Source organism: Salvelinus namaycush, chromosome 26 (genome assembly GCF_016432855.1).
Source record: "Salvelinus namaycush isolate Seneca chromosome 26, SaNama_1.0, whole genome shotgun sequence".
Taxonomy (NCBI): Eukaryota; Metazoa; Chordata; class Actinopteri; order Salmoniformes; family Salmonidae; genus Salvelinus; species Salvelinus namaycush.
In genome coordinates this window covers 31518351-31538915 of record NC_052332.1, presented here as the reverse complement: position 1 = coordinate 31538915, position 20565 = coordinate 31518351, and the positions used below count along the sequence as shown (strand labels likewise).

The window sequence follows — 20565 nt, the reverse complement described above, 5'->3', positions numbered from 1 at the left end:
GTCTCTCACAAACAGAGATTAATTGGTTGGGTTAATTGACTGACTGATTGGTTGGTTGGTTGGGTTGAATAGTTTGACTTATTGATTGCCTCATTGATTCATAAATATATATACATTTTTTTGTTGGCTTTCCCAGTATCTAACACACCCAACCTCAGTACAGTGCTCCTGGAACAGTGTATGGGTTCAGTGTGGACAACGGCAGGTGGTGCCGTCTGCCAGCAACCCTGGTGAGCAGATCACATTTCACTAGATGTCTTTTCTCTCCCAGCCAGCTCCTCAGATGGAGAGAGAGAGAGAGGGGGCTGGAGAAGAGAAATGGACAGGGAGATAGAGAGTAAAGGAGAGTGTAGATGCAGAAATGCATGAAGACACTGTGTATATTCTCTATAAACTGCTGGAGAAAATACAAAAGGAGGGAGAGATGGTGAAAATAAAGGAGAAGGGTGATGAGAGCGCAAAGGAAGAAATTAAGACAAGGATGGAGGAGGTAGAGAGGAAGGAGAAGGAGGTGGCAATGCAGGGAGATGAGATCCAGAGGGTGAGGAAGGAAGACAAAGAAGTGAAGAAGAGGGAGGAGGTAGAGAGGAAGGAGAATGAGGTGGCAAGGCAGGGAGATGAGATCCAGAGGGTGAGGAAGGAAGACAAAGAAGTGAAGAAGAGGGAGGAGGTAGAGATGAAACATGAGAGTCTGGATAGGTGCAACTCCACATGATTCAAGGTTGCTGCATTTATGTTAGGGGAACATAGCAGGGGTGAAACTTAGGTGCAACTCCATACAATATGATATGTGGCTCTGTTCACGCCAGAGGAGATGAGCAGGAGTTAACGACTTGAGTTAAACTCCACATGATTATTGCATTTCACTTGCTTTCAGCAGCATCTATGAGTCACATGATTATCAACCAATGACACAGATGGTTCCTGATGTTGTGAGATTCTCTCTGGTGTTTACAGAACAATTGGTGCTGTGAGATTAGGATATCAGGATTCAAGAATGTTGTCAGAGTTAGGATATCAGGATTCAAGAATATTGTCAGAGTTAGGATATCAGGATTCAAGAATATTGTCAAGAGTTAGGATATCAGGATTCAAGAATGTTGTCAGTTAGGATATCAGGATTCAAGAATGTTGTCAGAGTTAGGATATCAGGATTCAAGAATATTGTCAAGAGTTAGGATATCAGGATTCAAGAATGTTGTCAGAGTTAGGATATCAGGATTCAAGAATGTTGTCAGAGTTAGGATATCAGGATTCAAGAATGTTGTCAGAGTTAGGATATCAGGATTCAAGAATGTTGTCAGAGTTAGTGTAACAGATGAATAATGTACTCTCCATGCGTTGTGTTTTCTCAAAATAAATCACTTCGGCCAGTGGTCCCAGTTGAGCATCATTTATTTCTGTTGTTAAATGGGAAACAGCACGTTAGTTGTGCAGGGCTTAACAGTGTTGATGGCTGTCGATGGCAAAATCTGTAGCATGAAGACAACCGTGTTAGCAGTGGTTTATGTGACCATGACATCGGTGTATGCTAGCTAACACACTTATTTACAGCAATCATATGCCAAAGCACATCCCAGAAAGCCCCTCAATCCCTAACAGGTACCATATACCCACACATGTATAAATCAGTAACGTACAGCAAACTTGTACACATTGTAAAATAGAAAATAGAAAACAGTATTCAGAACGTGACCTACCCCTTGCATCACCTTTTCCTACTGGGAAGACCTGACGTTCGCGATCTCCCCCTATCTGCAAGCGGGGCCAATCACAACACACCTTATTGTCATCAGAGTTGAACTAACCAATAAGAATGCTTGAACATTAAATACACATTTCTTTAGAGGCAAGTGGAAACATAACCAACCCCGTTACATTAGGATATCAGGATTCAAGAATGCTGTCAGAATTAGGATATTATAATTCAAGAATGCTGTCAGTGTTAGATTATCAGTATTCAAGAATGCTGTCAGGATTAGGATATCAGGACCTGCTTCGACAAAACAACTGTAACAATAGTAGCAAAGGATGCAATATATGGGATATTATAAACTGGGTGGTTCGAGCCATGAATGCTGATTGGCTGAAAGCCGTGGTATATCAGACCGTATACCACAGGTATGACAAAACATGTATTTTTACTGCTGTAATTACGTTGGTAACCAGTTTATAATAGTAATAAGGCACCCCCTCGGGCCTTACGGCTTAAATGTATGATTGCTACATAATGCACGGGATGTTAAGGCATAAATGTGTTAAAGCGTGTATTCTTATTTGACATGTATGTAGTTCTGTCCTTGCCCTGTACTTGTCCATTAATGTTATGTATTATGTAATGTTTTAATATTTTGTGTGGACCCAGGAAGAGTAGCTGCTGCTTTGGTAGTAGCTAATGGGGATCTGAATAAACTACCAAATACTAAGACAGGCAGAAAGAGAAACTGGAGAAAAAGAGTAAGAAGCTAGAAGCGTTGGAGAAAGTTGGAAAAGGAGAAAGAGAAGTTGGAGAGGAAGAATAAGATAGTGGAACAGTTGAAAGTGGAGGTATGGAGAGAGAGAGAGTGTGGAGAGAGAAAGAGTGAGTGTGTGAGAGAGAGAGTGTGAGAGAGAAAGAGAGAGTGAGAGAGAGCGAGTGAGAGTGAGAGAGAGTCGGGGAGACAGAGAGAGAGATAATGGAAGGCGAGAAGGAAAGGATGAAGGAGGAGAACGAGAAAGAGAAGACAATATTGGGGGGAAAAAGCGATGGAGTTGGAGAAACACCGAAAGGTAAGACAGAACCTGTTGGACCTGAGACTGAACATAGAAAAGACTAGAGATGCCCTCATAAAGAGCAACGAAAGAGAGAACAGCTATGAGATGAAGATCAGAGCAATGGAGAACGAGAGGAGGGAGTTGATCTGCGGACTTATCAAGAACAACATGGGTGGCAGGTAGCATTGAGGTTAGAGCTTTGGGCCAGTAAACAAAAGGTTGCTAGTTCGAATACTGGAGCTGAAAAGGTGAGAAATCTGTCGCTATGCCCTTGAGCGAGGCATGACCTTCTGTTGAGTTTCCTTTAATACCTTGATAGTAGTCTGAGATCCACACCCTGGTGTATACTGCACATAGGCAGAGCCTTAGGATACGAATATTATACAGGTACTGTACCTCTATGGCCACCGCCATCAATCCCTAATATTACCTTGTATATAGCCAGAGACACTATTCAGTTGAGATGAAATGGATCCCAGGTAGCATGCTCTTGTTTGCATGAATTAAATCAAAGTAATGATGCTGGAACTGCAAAATGCAAACCCCTGTTAGGCCCAATGATGTATATAAACCCAGGATTGCTGATGCTGTGTGAGACTATGAAGCCGGCGGTCGGCCATTTCGGCCATATTGGTAGGAGCAGTCCTCCCATAGGAATGAATGATATTCTACAGAATTTCAATTAAATGTTTCAAGGACGAAATTGCATGTACAGTGCATTCGGAAAGTACTCAGACCCCTTCACTTTTCCACATTTTGTTACATTACAGCCTTATTCTAAAATTGATTAAATTAATGTTTTTCCTCACCAATCTACACACAATACCGCATGAAGACAAAGTGAAAACTGGTTTATAGACATTTTTGCAAATTTATTTAAAAAACAAAACTGAAATACCTTATTTACATAAGTATTCAGACCCTTCGCTATGAGACCCGAAATTGAGCTCAGGTGCATCCTGTTTCCATTGATCAACCTTGAGATGTTTCTACAACTTGATTGGAGTCCACCTGTGGTAAACTAAATTGATTGGACATGACTTGGAAAGGCACACACCTGTCTATATAAAGGTCCCACAGTTGACAGTTTATGTCAGAGCAAAAACAATCCATGAGGTCGAAGGAATTGTCCGTAGAGCTCCAAGACAGGATTGTGTCGAGGCACAGATCTTGGAAAGGGTACCAACACATTTCTGGAGCATTGAAGGTCCCCAAGAACACAGACGTTTGGAACCACCAAGACTCTTCCTAGAGCTGGCCACCTGGCTAAACTGAGCAAATATGGGAGAAGGGCCTTGGTCAGGGAGGTGACCAAGAACCTGATGGTCACTCTGACAGAGCTCCAGAGTTCCTCTGTGGAGATGAGAGAACCTTCCAGAAGGACAACCATCTCTGCAGAACTCCACCAATCAGGCCTTTACGCTAGAGTGCCTAGAAAGAAAGCACATAAGGGACTCTCAGACCATGAGAAGATTCCCTGGTTTAATGAAACCAAGATTGAACTCTTTGGCCTGAATGCCAAGCGTCACGTCTGGAGGAAACCAGGCATCGCTCATCACCTGGCCAATATCATCACTACTGTGAAGCATGATGGTGGCAACATCATGCTGTGGGGATGTTTTTCAGCCGCAGGGAGTGGGAGACTAGTCAGGATCGAGGGAAAGGTGAACGGAGCAAAGTACAGACAGATTCTTGATGGAAAAACTGCTCCAGAGCGCTCAGGACCTCAGACTGGGGCAAAAGTTCACCTTCCAACAGGACAACGACCCTAAGCACACAGCCAAGACAATGCAGGAGTGGCTTCGGAACAAGTCTCTGAATGTCCTAGAGTGGCCCAGCCAGAGCACGCACTTGAACCCGATCGAATATCTCTGGAGAGACCTGAAAATAGCTGTGCAGCAACGCCCCCCCCATCCAACCTGACAGAGCTTGAGAGGGTCTGCAGATAAGAATGGGGGAAACTCCCCAAATACAGGTGTGCCAAGCTTGTAAAGTCATACCCAAGATGACTCGAGGCTGTAATCGCTGCCAAAGGTGCTTCAACAAAGTACTGAGTAATGGGTCTGAATACTTATGTAAATGTGATATTTCAGTTTTTAATACATTTGCAACAATTTCTGCTTTGTCATTATGGGGTATTGTGGGTAGATTGATGAGGGGATTTTAAAAAAAAAATTTTTTTTTAGAATAAGGCTGTAACGTAACAAAATGTGGAAAAAGTCAAGGGGTCTGAATACTTTCCGAATGCACAGTATTTCAGTACTGTGTTGTTGTAGTGGGGACAGTAACATTAGTAATCTCTAAAAATGATACTATAAGGAAAATGTTTTTAAGTATATTTAGGTCACATAATATTATTAAAAAGTATTAATTGTGGTGTAATATCATAAATATGGCAAAAACAAATGTAGACATTAATAAATTGATTTCTATAGCTTCCAAAATATTTGTTTGCCAAGATGGAGTCACAGTGACTTCAACACAGTGACCCCTGTCAGTCATCTAGTGTATATATAAATCATTGGTTAGGACTTACCAAATATTATTATTTTTATATATATTTTAATATTTAACCCTTATTTTACCAGGTCAGGTGACTGAGAACACATTCCCATTTACAGCAACGACCTGGGGAATAGTTACAGGGGGAGGAGGGGGGTTGAATGAGACAATTGTAAACTGGGGATGATCATGTGACCATGATGGTATGAGAGCCAGATCGGGAATTTAGCCAGGACACCGGGGTCATGGGATCTTTTAGTGACAACAGAGAGTCAGGACTGTACTGTACTGTAGCAATTTTTACAGAAAATTGTATAGCTCTACGTACTGTCAGGAATCCACAGATATGTTTTTTAACTCACTGAATAATGTTCACTCTATCAGTGATATAGAATCTAAACAGTGTGATGAACCCATCAAAATTGAAGAGATTATAGAGTCTATCAAACATCTAAAGAACAATAAATCACCAGGTGTTGATGGAATTACATCAGAATTTTACAAATTATTTTCTGAACAAATAGCTCCCTTCCTATTTGAAGTATTTTTAGAGAGTATTAAAAACAATGTTCTCCCTCCTACAATGAGTCAGGGGTTAATAACACTGATACCTAAGCCTAAAAAAGAAGTGCTGCTCATCGATAACTGGCGTCCAATTTGTCTTCTTAATAATGACTATAAGATATTAGCCTTACTACTTGCAAAAATAATTAAAGAAGTCCTGGATGCAATCATTGATGAAACACAGTCTGGCTTCATGAGGAACAGACATATTTCTAACAATGTCAGACAAGTATTAGACATACTTGACTACTCAGACCTAATAACTGAGGATAGCTTCATATTATTTTTAGATTTTTATAAAGCATTTGACACAGTAGAGCATCAGTTTCTCTTCCACTCCCTTGTGAGACTTGGCTTTGGTGATTTTTTCTGTAAGGCTATTAAGACTCTCTATGCAAATGGTAACAGCTCTATCAAATTGAAATATGGCACCTCACCTAGATTTGAGTTAAAGAGAGGAATTAGACAAGGTTGTCCTATCTCTCCGTACCTGTTTTTATTAATCACCCAACTTCTTGCAAATTCTTTAAATAATTGTCCTGTACAAGGTATTTCCATAGCTGGTAAAGACATTATTATAAGCCAGCTGGCTGATGATACTACACTTTTTCTGAAAGACGCTAACCAAATTCCCATATCGATCAATGTGATACAATCCTTTTCCAAAGCGTCTGGTCTATACCTTAACATTAATAAATGTGAACTCATAGCTGTCAAAGATTGTGTGACACCTTCATATTATGGTATTGCAGTAAAAGAAGAACTTACATATTTAGGCATAACCATTACAAAGGATCAGAAGTATAGAGGCTTACAAAATTTTAACCCTCTTATAAAAAAAAAACAGAAGCTAAATCAATGGCTACCAATGGATATCAATGGCTATCAATGGACTTCTCTTTAAAAGGAAGAGTCCTAATAACCAAGGCTGGAGGTATCTCTAGACTAACATATGGCGCTCTATCTTAATATCTTGACAGTAAAATAAGCAAGGAGATAGACCAGATGCTTTTCAACTTTCTTTGGAGAAACCGTACCCATTACATTAGGAAAACTGTTGTAATGAACACTTATGAGAATGGTGGACTGAATTTTCTGGACTTTACTACTTTAAATAATACTTTTAAGATCAATTGGTTAAAACAATTCTTAAGAAGACCCACTTCTGTCTGGAATTGTATTCCTCATCATGTCTTCTCTACTTTTGGTGGCCTTAACTTCATGTTGTTTGCAATTATAATATTGACAAAATTCCAGTGAAACTTTCTGCTTTTCATCGGCAGGTTTTCTTGTCATGGTCCTTAATTTATAAACACAATTTTTCTCCACACAGATATTATATATGGAATAATCGGGACATATTGTATAAAAATACTTCTTTGTTTTTAGAATATTGGTTCCGAAATAATATCCTATTGGTGAGCCAACTGGTAAATGCAGAGGGTCTTTTACTCAGATATTTAAGGAATTCTTATCACTTTACAAGGTCCCTGTAACACCTAAAGATGTTGCAATTGTTTTAGACGCCATTCCCTCAGGTGTTGCTCTGTTATTCAGTAACGTGTCAAGACCTGACCCTCAGAGCCTACCTTCTATTGACCCTGTTGACTCATCAGTAGGAAAGATTTGTTTCTCTTTTGGTCCATTCAACAACAGAACGATACGAACCTTGTTTCAGCAGGATGTTGTATCTATCTATACCTTATGTCATGCCTTATTGGAATGGATTTATTGATAATATCTGTTGGAAAAAAGTTTGGATGTTGCCACACACATACCTACTTGTTAACAAAATTAAGGAAGTTTCCTTTAAAATTATTCATAAATATTATCCTGCCAACCACTATATGAAGAAGTTTAAGGAAAACATCAACTCAAATTGCTCCTTTTGTAATGACCACCCAGAAACAGTGTTGCATCTTTTTTGGCATTGTATTCATGTAAGAAAACTGTGGCAAGACATCAGTAGGTTTATAATTGAACACATTTATGAAGATTTTACACTATTGTGGAGAGATGTACTGCTTGGATTCTTTACATACGATAGAAATAAGCTGAAACATTTATATGTAATTCATTTCATTATTCTTTTGGCCAAATTTCTTATACACAAATGTAAATTTACAAACAAAAAAACACATTTTCTTACCCTACAAAAAGAAATTGAACTGTATTTTAAGACAGTTAAATACTCTACTAACGAAAAAGCTGTTAGAATTGTAAGTGTATGTATGTCCCTTAAGGTCCTTGTGTAATTGTAATGTGATATTGTACCCCCTAGCTCGATTGTCCATTGTATATAATCTATACATACTTGTGTTCCCTTATGTACTTTCTGTATTGATTTGTTGTTAATAAAAAAAAATATATATATAAAAAAAAAAAATTGCAAACAGAGTTAATAAATACCTACTTCAAAAAATAAAACTATAAAATATATATTAAAAATATATATATATATAAAAAAAGAGTCAGGACACCCGTTTAACGTCACATCCGAAAGACGGGACCCTACACAGGGCAATGTCCTGGGGGCATTGGGATATTTTTTTAGACCAGAGGAAAGGGTGCCGCCTACTGGCCCTCCAACACCAACACTCCAACACCATAATGGATATACTGACAAGGTACATGTCTTTCCACCCTAACAATGGGAGTCGTTGTCCACATAGCCTACTCTTTCTTTGCATTGGTGGATACATCTCATTATTGTAATACTTTTTTCAATATTCGATGAGTATTACTGAAGTCAACTGCCTGTATTCAATGGAGAGAGATGCTATGCTACTAGCCTCACGTTATTAATATGCATAGCCATCTCGAGACAACTCAGATATACAGTATTTTTCTCAAAGTTGCCGGGATGTCACCTGTCCTACTTATATCAGTACAATTTTAGCAATAAAAATATTACAACTTCTATTCAATCAAATAAGCCTCACATAGCAAATAAGCCATTAATATTTTTGGTTGACCAAATTCTACACTCATTGATCTCCATACAAAAATGCCTTGCAACAACGAAAATAACGCAATCTGCTCGAGGGAGACAGATTTTCTACCGAGTTAGGCCTCTCTCTTCTCTCTGGCAGGAGGATGAAGAAAATCTAACTGTGTAGTGTTTAATTCCTAGATTGATTTCCCTTGCAAGCAACTGAAGCGAATGCGTTAGTATAAATAAAAATACTATTCATCTCTGGTGTATGCAGCTTGTAGGTTACTAATGTATCCAAAATGTATCTCAATTCAATTCAAGGGGCTTTATTGGCATAGGAAACAAATGTTAACATTGCCAAAGCAAGTGAAGTAGATAATATACAAAAGTGAAATAAACAATAAAAGTGAACATTACACTCACGGAAGTTCCAAAATAATAAAGACATTACAAATGTCATATTATGTATATATATATATATATATATATATATATATATATATATATATATATATATATATATATACAGTGTATATATAACGATGTGCAAATACTTAAAGTACAAAAGGGAAAATAAATAAACATAAATAAGGACATGGTTGTGTTCATGAAACAAGGAGGATAACAGACCCCGCCTCTTAACAACCATTAGCCAACGATGTCAAAGATGGTCTTGTGACGCATGATCACGCGTGATTGGGTAGAACTATGTGAGAGTGGACCAATCCATGCGGCCGAAATTTGTAATCAAACTTTCAAATCCCCAGTCCAAGCTTTCTTTCACTGAGAGCAATTTCTTATTTAGCGAGCTAAACATTCGTGTTTTCTCTTTATTTTCAACACAAGCATAGGATGAGTCATTGAGGCCAACAGTTGGAAATCTGCTGTACAGAAGGTAAATAGCTAGTTAAGTTACTTTGTTCCGTCACTGGTAATTGTCTGATATAATACTAGCAAGCTAGCTAATGTTGTTATAGCTAGCTAGCTTCAGTAAAGCAACGGTAGTCTGCTGTCCCCAGCGTCTAGATAGCCATGCCTTGCTAGTGCCGACTACTTTAGCAAACTAGCTAATGACATGGCTTTTCCCACAGAAACGACTGTTAGTTACAAAACAAAGTATAACGTTACCGGTGGAGCAGAGAGATGCCTTTCTCAAGGGGAAAGAACCCCTCTTCCATCAAAGTTCCTGGAAAAGGATCAATAGGGGTGATGGAGAATCAGGTAACTAGCTAGAAGTTAACGTTATCAAACTCACATCTGCTGTCTGAAATCCTGCCTTTTTGAAAAAGTGTTACAATGATTGAACATGAAGCACTGTTTTCTGATCAGGCCAAAGTGTAGTAGCTAGCTATAACAAGGTCTAGCTAATTGATTTTTGTTCTTTGCAAAATAAAACATGACCCTGTCTTTGTCTTCCTCAGGAGGGTGTTCACAGTAAGAGGTCTTCTCCACAGGGTGGCGTAAAGAAAAGGTCTGCCTTTGTTGACATCACTAATGTAAGCTGACCAAGGTTTTTCATCAGTGATGTTTGTGAATGTATGTGTAAAGTGATACTGAGAATAACCTCTTTGGTTAAACCGTTGCCAATATTTCTCTTTCATCAGGGGAACTTTTCAAATAAATATTACATATCTCAAAATATCCCATTTATAACTACAGTATCCACAGCGTTTTTGTAACTCATACTTGGACAAGCAATATTAGATAAATATTTCAGAAATTATCTCCGTTATACCAGTTGACGATGCGCTTGAAGTGTCATCACGTATAAACACTGCACATGTGACACTGTTTCAAAGCAGTTTACGGACTCATTGAGGGGATTAGATTAATCTGGCCTGGGTAGGCCAGAGACATGTTGAGAGAGATGTTGTATGTGTCTGGACAACGCACTATGCTGCCTTGTTGACAACATGGCAGAGCACTGCAGATTACTGTTAGATTTGGGAAGAACGCTCCTACCTCGCCGCATTTGCCCGTTCACGTCACGGGCCATAGACCGGTTCCCCGCGGCTTATCATAATCGATCCCATTATTAGAGTTTACAATAAACCGCTGATTTCTGTGATGGAGCCCAAAGCCGTTGTAAGAGGGTGTTGGTCAATACTAAGCGCTGCGTCACAATAATATGTTAGAGTGGTACATTTTTCCATAGATGTTTGTTTTTGTCTTGATCCCCACCCTTCTTAATATTGACCTGGATTTGAACCAGGGTGTCTGTAGTGACGCCTCAAGCACTGAGATGCAGTGCCTTAGACCGCTGTGCCATTATTGTGTAATAAGCAGCTTTGATCCTGTAAATGTTGCCATTATGTGTAATGAATGGTGTAGCACTGCCTGGTTGGTACCCTATTTGGCCCTTTAAAATGTAAACGTGTCTTCTGAGGAAATTTCACAATCTGAATGGTCATAAAGATTTACTTTTGTCTCTCGCATTTTACCCCTTTTGAATAGGCCACCAAGATTCAAATTAACAACCAGACCAAGATTGGGAAGCCTGCCAAGGAGGCACTTAGGAGCAAAGAAGCTGCCAAGAATGAAGCTAATCTGAAAGAGTAATGTTCCTCAGAGCCATTTCTTCGCCACACTGATCATCATTTACTAAAAGCTTAAGATCTAGATTGGATAGAATGGGTTAGACACGGTCACTGATGAGGTGACACAAAATGCCCTTGGCCTGAGTAATAAAGAGCATTTCTGTTCATCTCATTATGGAGCAGGTGACTTGGGCAGCTCGGATATCTTGCAGTCAGAACACACTGAAAATGACCGGAGGTCTATCCGATAGGGTTAGAATTAGATCAGTCTACTCTAATGGGATAATTATCTGACTAATTAGCATTTGTGACATTTCCATCAACTACGATGTCCATTAATGTATTCAGTTCATAACAGCCTAAACTATTGTAGCTACAGTGCATTCCGAATATATTCAGAACCCTTGACTTTTTCCACATTTTGTTACGTTACAGCCTTATTCTAAAATGGATTAAATCGTTTTTTCCCCTCAATCTACACACAATACCAATGACAAAGCAAAAACAGCTTTGTAGAAGCTTGGCACACCTGTATTTGGGGAGTTTCTACCATTCTCCTCTGCAGATCCTCTCAAGCTGTCAGGTTGAATCGGGAGCGTCGCTGCACAGCTATTTCCAGGTCTCTCCAGCGATGTTTGATCGGGTTCAAATCCGGGCTTTCGCTGGGCCACTCAAGGATGTTAAAGCCCCGCCTTATCACAGCTCACTGGTCACCATAGCAACACCCACCTGTGACACGTGCTCCAGCAGGTATATTTCACTGGTCATCCCCAAAGCCAACACTTACTTTGGCCGCCTTTCCTTCCAGTTCTCTACTGCAAATGACTGGAACGAATTGCAAAAATCACTGAAGTTGGAGTCTTATATCTCCCTCTAACTTTAAGCATCAGCTGTCAGAGCAGCTTACCGATCACTGTACCTGTACACAGCCAATCTGTAAATAGCACACCCAACTACCTCATCCCCATATTGTTATTTATCCTCTTGCTCTTTTGCACCCCAGTATCTCTACTTGCACATCATCATCTGCACATCTATCACTCCAGTGTTAATGCTAAATTGTAATTATTTCACCTCTATGGCCTGTTTATTGCCTTACTTCCTTACTCTTCTACATTTGCACACACTGTACATATGTTTTTCTATTGTGTTATTGACTGTACGTTTGTTTGTGTAACTCTGTGTTGTTTTTGCCGCACTGCTTTGCTTTATCTTGGCCAGGTCGCCGTTGTAAATGAGAACTTGTTCTCAACTGGCCTACCTGGTGAAAATTTAAAAAAGGACATCCAGAGACTTGTCCCGAATGCTTCACCGTAGGGATGGTGCCAGAATTTCTCCAGATGTGACGCTTGGTATTCAGGCCAAAGAGTTCAATCTTGGTTTCATCCGACCAGAGAATCTTCTTTCTCATGGCCTGAGAGTCCTTCAGGTGCCTTTTGGCAAACTCCAAGTGTGCTGTTGTGTGCCTTTTACTGAGGAGTGGCTTCCGTCTGGCCACTCTACCATAAAGACCAGATTGGTGGAGTTCTGCAGAGATGGTTGTCTACAGTGGAGCTCTGGATCTCTGAATGACCATCGGGTTCTTGGTCACCTCCCTAACCAAGGCCTTTCTCCCCCGATTGCTCAGTTTGGCCGGGCGGCCAGCTCTAGGAAGAGTCTTGGTGGTTCCAAACTTCTTCCATTTAAGAATGATGGAAGCTATTGTGTTCTTTGGGACCTTCAATGCTGCAGACATTTTTTGGTACCCTTCTCCAGATCTGTGCATCGACACAATCCTGTCTCGGGGCTCTATGGGCAATGCCTTTGACGTCATGGCTTGGTTTTTGCTCTGACGTGCATTGTCAACTGTGGGACCTTTATATAGACCGGTGTGTGCCTTTCCAAATCATGACCAATCAATTGAATTTACCACAGGTGGACTCTAATCAAGTTGTCTCAAGGAGGATTAATGGAAATAGGATGCACCTGAGCTTAATTTTGAGTCTCAAAGCAAAGGGTCTACGTTATTGTTTAAATTTATTCTAAAAAACAGTTTTCGCTTTGTCATTATGGGGTATTGTGTGTAGATTGAGGGGAAAATGTTAGAATAAGGCTGTAATGTAACAAAATGTGGACAAAGGGAAGGGGTCTGAATACTTTCCGAATGCACTGTATATCAGATGTGTCCATTTTGTGTTCGTATATGTTCTCTCTCTTCCCAAAACAGCTGAAATATATATATATATATTATATATCTATATTTAAAAAACATTTTTTTTTAACAATTGTAGACCTAAAGCTGTGTGCTCTAATGGGCAATCTATGAAGTTGGAGGTGGGCCTATCCCCAAAGAAAGACCTGGTGGTATGGCCACAGGAGAAGACCACTCTTTGCCCAGGGAGACAGGTGAGAGACAGACACATCCATGCTATCAGCCCTCTGGGTTCAACAAGTTAGTCATTCTCCTCTGCCTGTGTCCTATTCCCAGGTGGTGCCTGACGAGTTTGACATTGACAAGGAATTCTATGGTGACGTTTCCATGAGCGCCGAGTATGCCAAGGAAATATTTGACTACCTGAGGGAGAGAGAGGTAAGGTGTTGTCTTGGGGCGTTTTCATATAGAGTTCATATGGTGGATGATATAACATCCTCTGAATGAAATGTTATCATTTTCTGCAGGAGAAGTTTGTTTTAAAGGATTACATGAACGGTCAGCCGGACTTGAACAAAGACATGAGAGGGATTCTGGTGGACTGGATGGTTGAACTTCAGGTGACTTTTGGTTACAGATAGCTTTGTTTGGTTGGCCTATTGATTCTCTTCACACCAACATGTGTTTTGGGTATAGCTGCCCTAACACGTTCCAGATCTGAACGTCTACCTCTGCTCCATCTTCAGGAAAACTTTGAGCTTAACCACGAGACCCTGTACCTGGCGGTAAAGCTGACGGACCACTACCTGGCCTGCAGCGTCATCATGAGGGAGAGCCTGCAGCTCATTGGCTCCACAGCCATGCTCATCGCCTCCAAGTTCGAGGTGAGGCCCTGAGGGGTACGGGACTGGTCAGAGATCTGAACAGTTAAACATTATCCTTCAATTAGTAAGTATTGAGTATTGTCTTCCTCCCTTAGGAACGCACTCCGCCATGTATCGATGATTTCCTGTACATCTGTGATGACGCCTACAAGAGGGAAGAGATTATTGCCATGGAGATAAACATCTTGCAGGCACTGCAGTTTGACATCAACATTCCAGTCCCTTACCGCTTTCTCCGACGCTACGCCAAGGTGAGACCCTCCTTGTCCTTGGGCAGTACTCAGGAATGTATTTTGAAACAAGGATCCACAGGAGAAAAACAACCTGCTTCAGAGGTCACCCATATTTTTAAGGAGATGTATTCGTTGATATGCTGCATTAGTAAATAGATGGACAAATGATTGCTTCTGCGTCCTCTCCCCAGTGTGTGAGCGCCAGCATGGAGACCCTGACGTTGGCTCGCTATGTGTGTGAGCTGAGCCTTCTGGAGCTGCAGCAGGTTCCTGAGAGAGGCTCTCGCCTGGCTGCTGCCTGCCTGCTCCTGGCCCTCATCACTAAAGGCCTGGGAGGATGGGTGAGTGGGTGTACAATAATCAAATCAAATTTTATTAGTCACATGCGGCGAATACAACAGTTGTAGCCCTTACAGTGAAACGGTTACTTACGAGCCCCTAACCAACAATGCAGTTAAAAATATAAAAAAAGACTGATAAGAAATAAAAGTAACAAGTAATTAAAGAGCAGCAGTAAAATAACAATAGCGAGACTATATACAGGGGAAGACTGATACAGAGTCAGTGTGCGGTGGGCACCGGTTAGTTGAGGTAATATGTACATGTGGGTAGTTATCTATGCATATTCACTTTAATAACAACAGAGAGTAGCAGTGGTGTAAATTAGGGGGAGGGGGGGCAATGAAAATAGTCTGGGTAGCCATTTGATTAGGTGTTCAGGAGTCTTATGGCTTGGGTGTAGAAGCTGTTTAGAAGCCTCTTGGACCTAGACTTAGCTCTCCGGTACCGCTTGCCGTGCGGTAGCAGAGAGAACAGTCTATGACTAGGGTGGCTGGAGTCTTTGACAATTTTTAGGGCCTTCCTCTGACACCGCCTGGTATAGAGGTCCTGGGTGGCAGGAAGCTTGGCCCCAGTGATTTACTGGGCCGTTCGCACTACCCTCTGTAGTGCCTTGTGGTCGGAGGCCGAGCAGTTGCCATACCAGGCAGTGATGCAACCAGTCAGGATGCTCTCGATGGTGCAGCTGTAGAACCTCAGTCTCCTGAGGGGGAATAGGTTTTGTTGTGCCCTCTTCACGACTGTCTTGGTGTGCTTGGACCATGTTAGTTTGGTGATGTGGACATCAAGGAACTTCAAGCTCTCAACCTGCTCCATTGCAGCCCTGTCGATGAGAATGAGGGTGTGCTCGGTCCTCTTTTTCCTATAGTCCACAATCATCTCCTTTGTCTTGATCACGCTGAGGGAGAGGTTGTTGTCCTGGCACCACACAGCCAGGTCTCTGACCTCCTCCCTATAGGCTGTCTCGTTGTTGTCGGTGATCAGGCCTACCACTGTTGTGTCATCGGCAAACTTAATGATGGTGTTGGAGTCGTGCCTGGCCGTGCAGTCATGAGTGAACAGGGAGTACAGGAGGGGACTGAGCATGCACCCCTGAGGGGACGCTGTGTTGAGAATCAGCATGGCGGATGTGTTGTTACCTACCCTTACCACCTGGGGGCGACCCGTCAGGAAGTCCAGGATCCAGTTTCAGAGGGAGGTGTTTAGTCCCAGGGTCCTTAGCTTATTGATGAGTTTCGAGGGTACTATGGTGTTGAAAGCTGAGGTGTAGTCAATGAATAGCATTCTCACATAGGTGTTCCTTTTGTCCATGAGGGAAAGTGTGGGGTGCCATAGAGATTACATCATCTGTTGGAGCGGTATGCAAATTGGAGTGGGTCTAGTGTTTCTGGGATAATGGTGTTGTGAGCCATGACCAGCCTTTCAAAGCACTTCATGGCTACAGATGTGAGTGCTATGGTTCGGTAGTAATTTAGGCAGGTTACCTTAGTGTTCTTGGGCACAGGCACTATGGTTGTCTGCTTAAAACATGTTGGTATTACAGACTCGGACAGGGAGAGCTTGAAAATATCAGGGAAGACACTTGCCAGTTGGTCAGCGCATGGTCGCAGTACACGTCCTGGTAATCCGTCTGGCCCCGTGGCCTTGTAAATGTTGACCTGTTTAAAGGTCTTACTCACATCGGCTGCGGAGAGTGTGATCACATAGTCTTCTGGAACAGCTGACGCTCTCATGCATGTTTTAGTGTTATTTGCCTCGACGCGAGCATAGAAATAGTTTAGCTCGTCTGATAGGCTCGTGTCGCTGGGCAGCTCTCGGCTGTGCTTCCCTTTGTAGTCTGTAATTGTTTGCAAGCCCTGCCATATCCGACGAGCGTCAGAGCCGGTGTAGTATGATTCGATCTTAGTCCTGTATTGATGCTTTGCCTGTTTGATGGTTTGTCGGAGGGCGTAGTGTGATTTCTTATAAGCTTCCGGGTTAGAGTCACGCTCCTTGAAAGCGGCAGCTCTAGCCTTTAGCTCAGTACGGATGTTGCCTGTAATCCATGGCTTCTGGTTGGGGTATGTACGTACTGTCACTGTGGGGATGACATCGTCGATGCCCTTATTGATGAAGCCAAAGCCTGATGTGGTGTACTCCTCAATGCCATCGGAGGAATCCCGGAACATATTCTAGTCTGTGCTAGCAAAACAGCATCTGCTTCATCTGACAACTTTTTTATTGATCTAGTCACTGGTGCTTCCTGCTTTAATTTTTGCTTGTAAGTGGGAATCAGGAGGATGAATTATGGTCAGATTTGCCAAATGGAGGGCGAGTGAGAGCTTTGTATGCGTCTCTGTGTGTGGAGTAAAGGTGGTCCAGAGTTGTTGTTTTTTCCCTCTGGTTGCACATTTAACATGCTGATAGAAATTTGGTAAAACGGATTTATGTTTCCCTGCATTAAAGTCCCCAGCTATTAGAAGCGTCGACTCTGGGTCAGCATTTTCTTGTTTGCTTATGGCAGAATACAGCTCATTCAATGCAATCTTAGTCCCAGCCTCTGACTGTGGTGGTATGTAAACAGCTATGAAAAATACAGATAGTGTGGTGTACAGCTTATCATGAGATACTCTACCTCAGGTGAGCAAAAGCTCAAGACTTCCTTAGATATTGTGCACCAGCTGTTATTTACAAAAATACATAGTCCCCTTGTTTTACCAGACGCTGCTGTTCTATTCTGCCGGTACAGTGTATAACCAGCCAGTTGCATGTTGATAATGTCGTCGTTCATCCACGACTCTGTGAAGCATAGGATATTACAGTTTTGAATGTCCTGTTGGTAGTTTAATCTTGCGTGTAGGTCATCGATTTTATTCTCCAAAGATTGCACGTTTGCTAGCAGAATCGAAGGAAGTGGGGGTTTATTCGATCGCCTAAAAATTCTCAATATAAATGCAACATATTGTAAAGTCCAATGTTTCATGAGCTGAAATAAAAGATTCCAGAAATGTTCCATAAGCACAAAGTTTTTTTTCTATCAAATTTTGTGCAGAAATGTGTTTACATTCCTGTTAGTGAGCATTTCTCCTTTGCTAAGATAATCCATCCACCTGACAGGTTTGGCATATCAAGAAGCTGATTAAACAGCATGATCATTACACAGCTGCACCTTGTGCTGGGACAATAAAAGCCATTTTAAAATGTGCAGTTTTGTCACAACAGAATGAGGGGGGGGGGGGGGAAACACAGTGCTCTTGTTAGTATCACTGCTCTTTAATAAGCTTTACGTGTCGGCCTCAAGGCTTATAGTGATGCTAGCAAGAGCAGTGTGTGTGTTTCAATCTTATTCAACTGTTACCTTGCACCTGCAACAAAGATAGCTCAGATGTGCGAGTGCCTTTTCAATTTTGAGTTACACAATACAATGCCACAGATGCCTCAAGTTTTGAGGGAGCGTTCAATTGGCATGCTGACTGCAGGAATGTCCACCAGAACTGTTGCCAGATAATTTAATGTTAATTTCTCTACCATAAGCTGCCTCCAACATTTGTTTTTAGAGAATTTGGTAGTATATCCGTCCAACCGACCTCACAACCGCATAGCACGTTTATGGCGTTGTGTGGGCGAGCGTTTTGCCGATGCCAACGTTGTGAACAAAGTGCCCCATGGTGGCAGTGGGGTTATGTTATGGGCAGGCGTAAGCTACGGACAACGAACACAATTGCATTTTATTGATGTCAATTTGAATGCACAAATATACCGTGACTAGATCCTGAGGCCCAGCTATCTGTGACCAACAGATACCAACTGTATTCCCAGTCGTGGGAAATCCATAGATTAGGGCCTAATGAATTTATTTCTATTGACTGGTTTCCTTATATGAACTGTAACTCAGTAAAACCAATGAAATAGTTGAATGTTGCGTTTAATATTTTTGTTAATTATAGTTAAAAGCGCATTTCTAATTAATGAGATGTATCTTTGTACCCCAGACATCCATGCTAGAGTACCACACTGGCTACACTGTGAAGGAGCTAACCCCCCTGGTGAAGACGCTGCGCACCATGCTAGCCTGTCCTACTGATGACAAGCTGACAGCCGTCACTACCAAGTATTCCCACAAGTAAGGCACCTTGCTCTGTTGTAGGTGACAGACATACCTTTCATGGAGGAAAATGTACTTGCTACGATTGATATGTTGCTGTCTCACCTAGCTATCTTAAATTGTAAGTCGCTCTGGATAAGAGCATCAACTAAATGACTAAAATGTAAAATAGAACATGGTAAAACAAGGGTTCGGCAGAGTGTCAACGTAGACTTACATGTTTTTAGATTTATTCTATGTCCAGGAAGAAAACATGTATTTTATTTCTGAATCTCTTGTATTTCAGAGTGTTCTTTGAGGTAGCGTGTATTCCCTTGGTGGCTGTCCAGACACTAGAAGATGCTCTGATAGAACAGCAAGTCTCCTAAGTGAACCACAGAAGAGGAACTCTGTCTGCTGATAGTGTAAATGGGTTATTTATTTGTATGTCATATATTTGTTGTCTCCTTGTAGAGGAAAATGTTTATAAATCAACAAGAGCACAATCTGATGAATTTGTTTTAGAGTAGTTATTTTTACACCAATACAAAATGCATGTAATAGGAAGAATGTCAAACAGACAATAGGGTTTAACAATGTTTTTTTTATGTAGCATTCTAGATTTCTCAAGGTTTTGTATGAACTAAATTATCCAGTTGTTAATTGACACTTGGGAGATTAAATATCTGTGTACTGTATGTGTTTTTCTATGAGATTGTACATCTGGCTGGACCCAGACATGTCCAGACAATAACACAATCCCTGTCAGCTACTTCAGTTAGCTACTTCACTGTTAGCTACTTCACCGTCAGCTACTTTAGTGAGTACACCCAGTATGTCAATTATTTTCTCTTGCTTATGCAATGATTTTAGTACTTAATTTGCTGTCAGCAATCAATCAAATGTATTTATAAAGCCCTTAAATCAGCTGATATCAAAGTGCTGTACAGAAACCCAGCCTAAAACCCTGAAAAGCAAGCAATGCAGGTTAAGAAGTAGTGGCTAGGAAAAACTCCCAGAACCTAGGAAGAAACCTAGAGAGAAAACAGGCTGTGAGGGGTGGCCAGGTGGAGATTATAACAGAACATGGCCAAGATGTTCATAGATGACCAGCAGAGTCAGATAATAATAATCACAGTGGTTGTCGAGGGTGCAACAGGTCAGTACCTCAGGAGTAAACGTCAGTTGGCTTTTGATAGCCGATCATTCAGAGTGTCTCTACCGCTCCTGCTGTCTAGAGTTGAAAACAGTAGGTCTGGGTCAAGGTAGCACGTCTGGTGAACAGGTCAGGGTTTCATAGCCGCAGACAGAACAGTTGAGACTGGAGCAGCAGCACGACCAGGTGGACTGGGGACAGCAAGGAGTCATCAGGCCAGGTAGTCCTGAGGCATGGTCCTAGGGCTGAGAGAGAATATACTTAAATTTACACGACACCAGATGAGACAGGATAAATACTCCAGATATAAGACTGACCCTGACAAACTATTGCAGCATAATACTGGAGGCTGAGACAGGAGGGGTCGGAAGACACTGGCCCCATCCAACTATACCCCCGGACAGGGCCAAACTGGCAGGATATAACCCCACCCACTTTGCCAAAGCACAGCCCCACACCACTAGAGG

General features: G+C 41.5%; 1 protein-coding gene across 2 annotated transcripts; it reads left to right on the top strand.

The window, feature by feature from the left end:
• The first annotated feature begins 9523 nt into the window (after positions 1-9523).
• LOC120021530 (G2/mitotic-specific cyclin-B3-like) lies at positions 9524-19640 on the top strand. Of its 2 annotated transcripts, XM_038965321.1 has the most exons (12): positions 9524-9650; positions 9847-9976; positions 10177-10251; positions 11210-11310; positions 13563-13677; positions 13760-13861; positions 13951-14043; positions 14170-14307; positions 14403-14558; positions 14732-14881; positions 18851-18981; positions 19250-19640. In XM_038965321.1, the coding sequence occupies exons 2-12, from the start codon at positions 9899-9901 to the stop codon at positions 19329-19331; spliced, it is 1221 nt and encodes a 406-aa protein (XP_038821249.1). In that variant the 5' UTR covers positions 9524-9650; positions 9847-9898; the 3' UTR covers positions 19332-19640. The 2 variants fall into 2 exon arrangements, with proteins under 2 accessions (XP_038821249.1, XP_038821250.1); XM_038965322.1 differs by lacking the exon at positions 11210-11310.
• Positions 19641-20565: the final 925 nt, after the last annotated feature.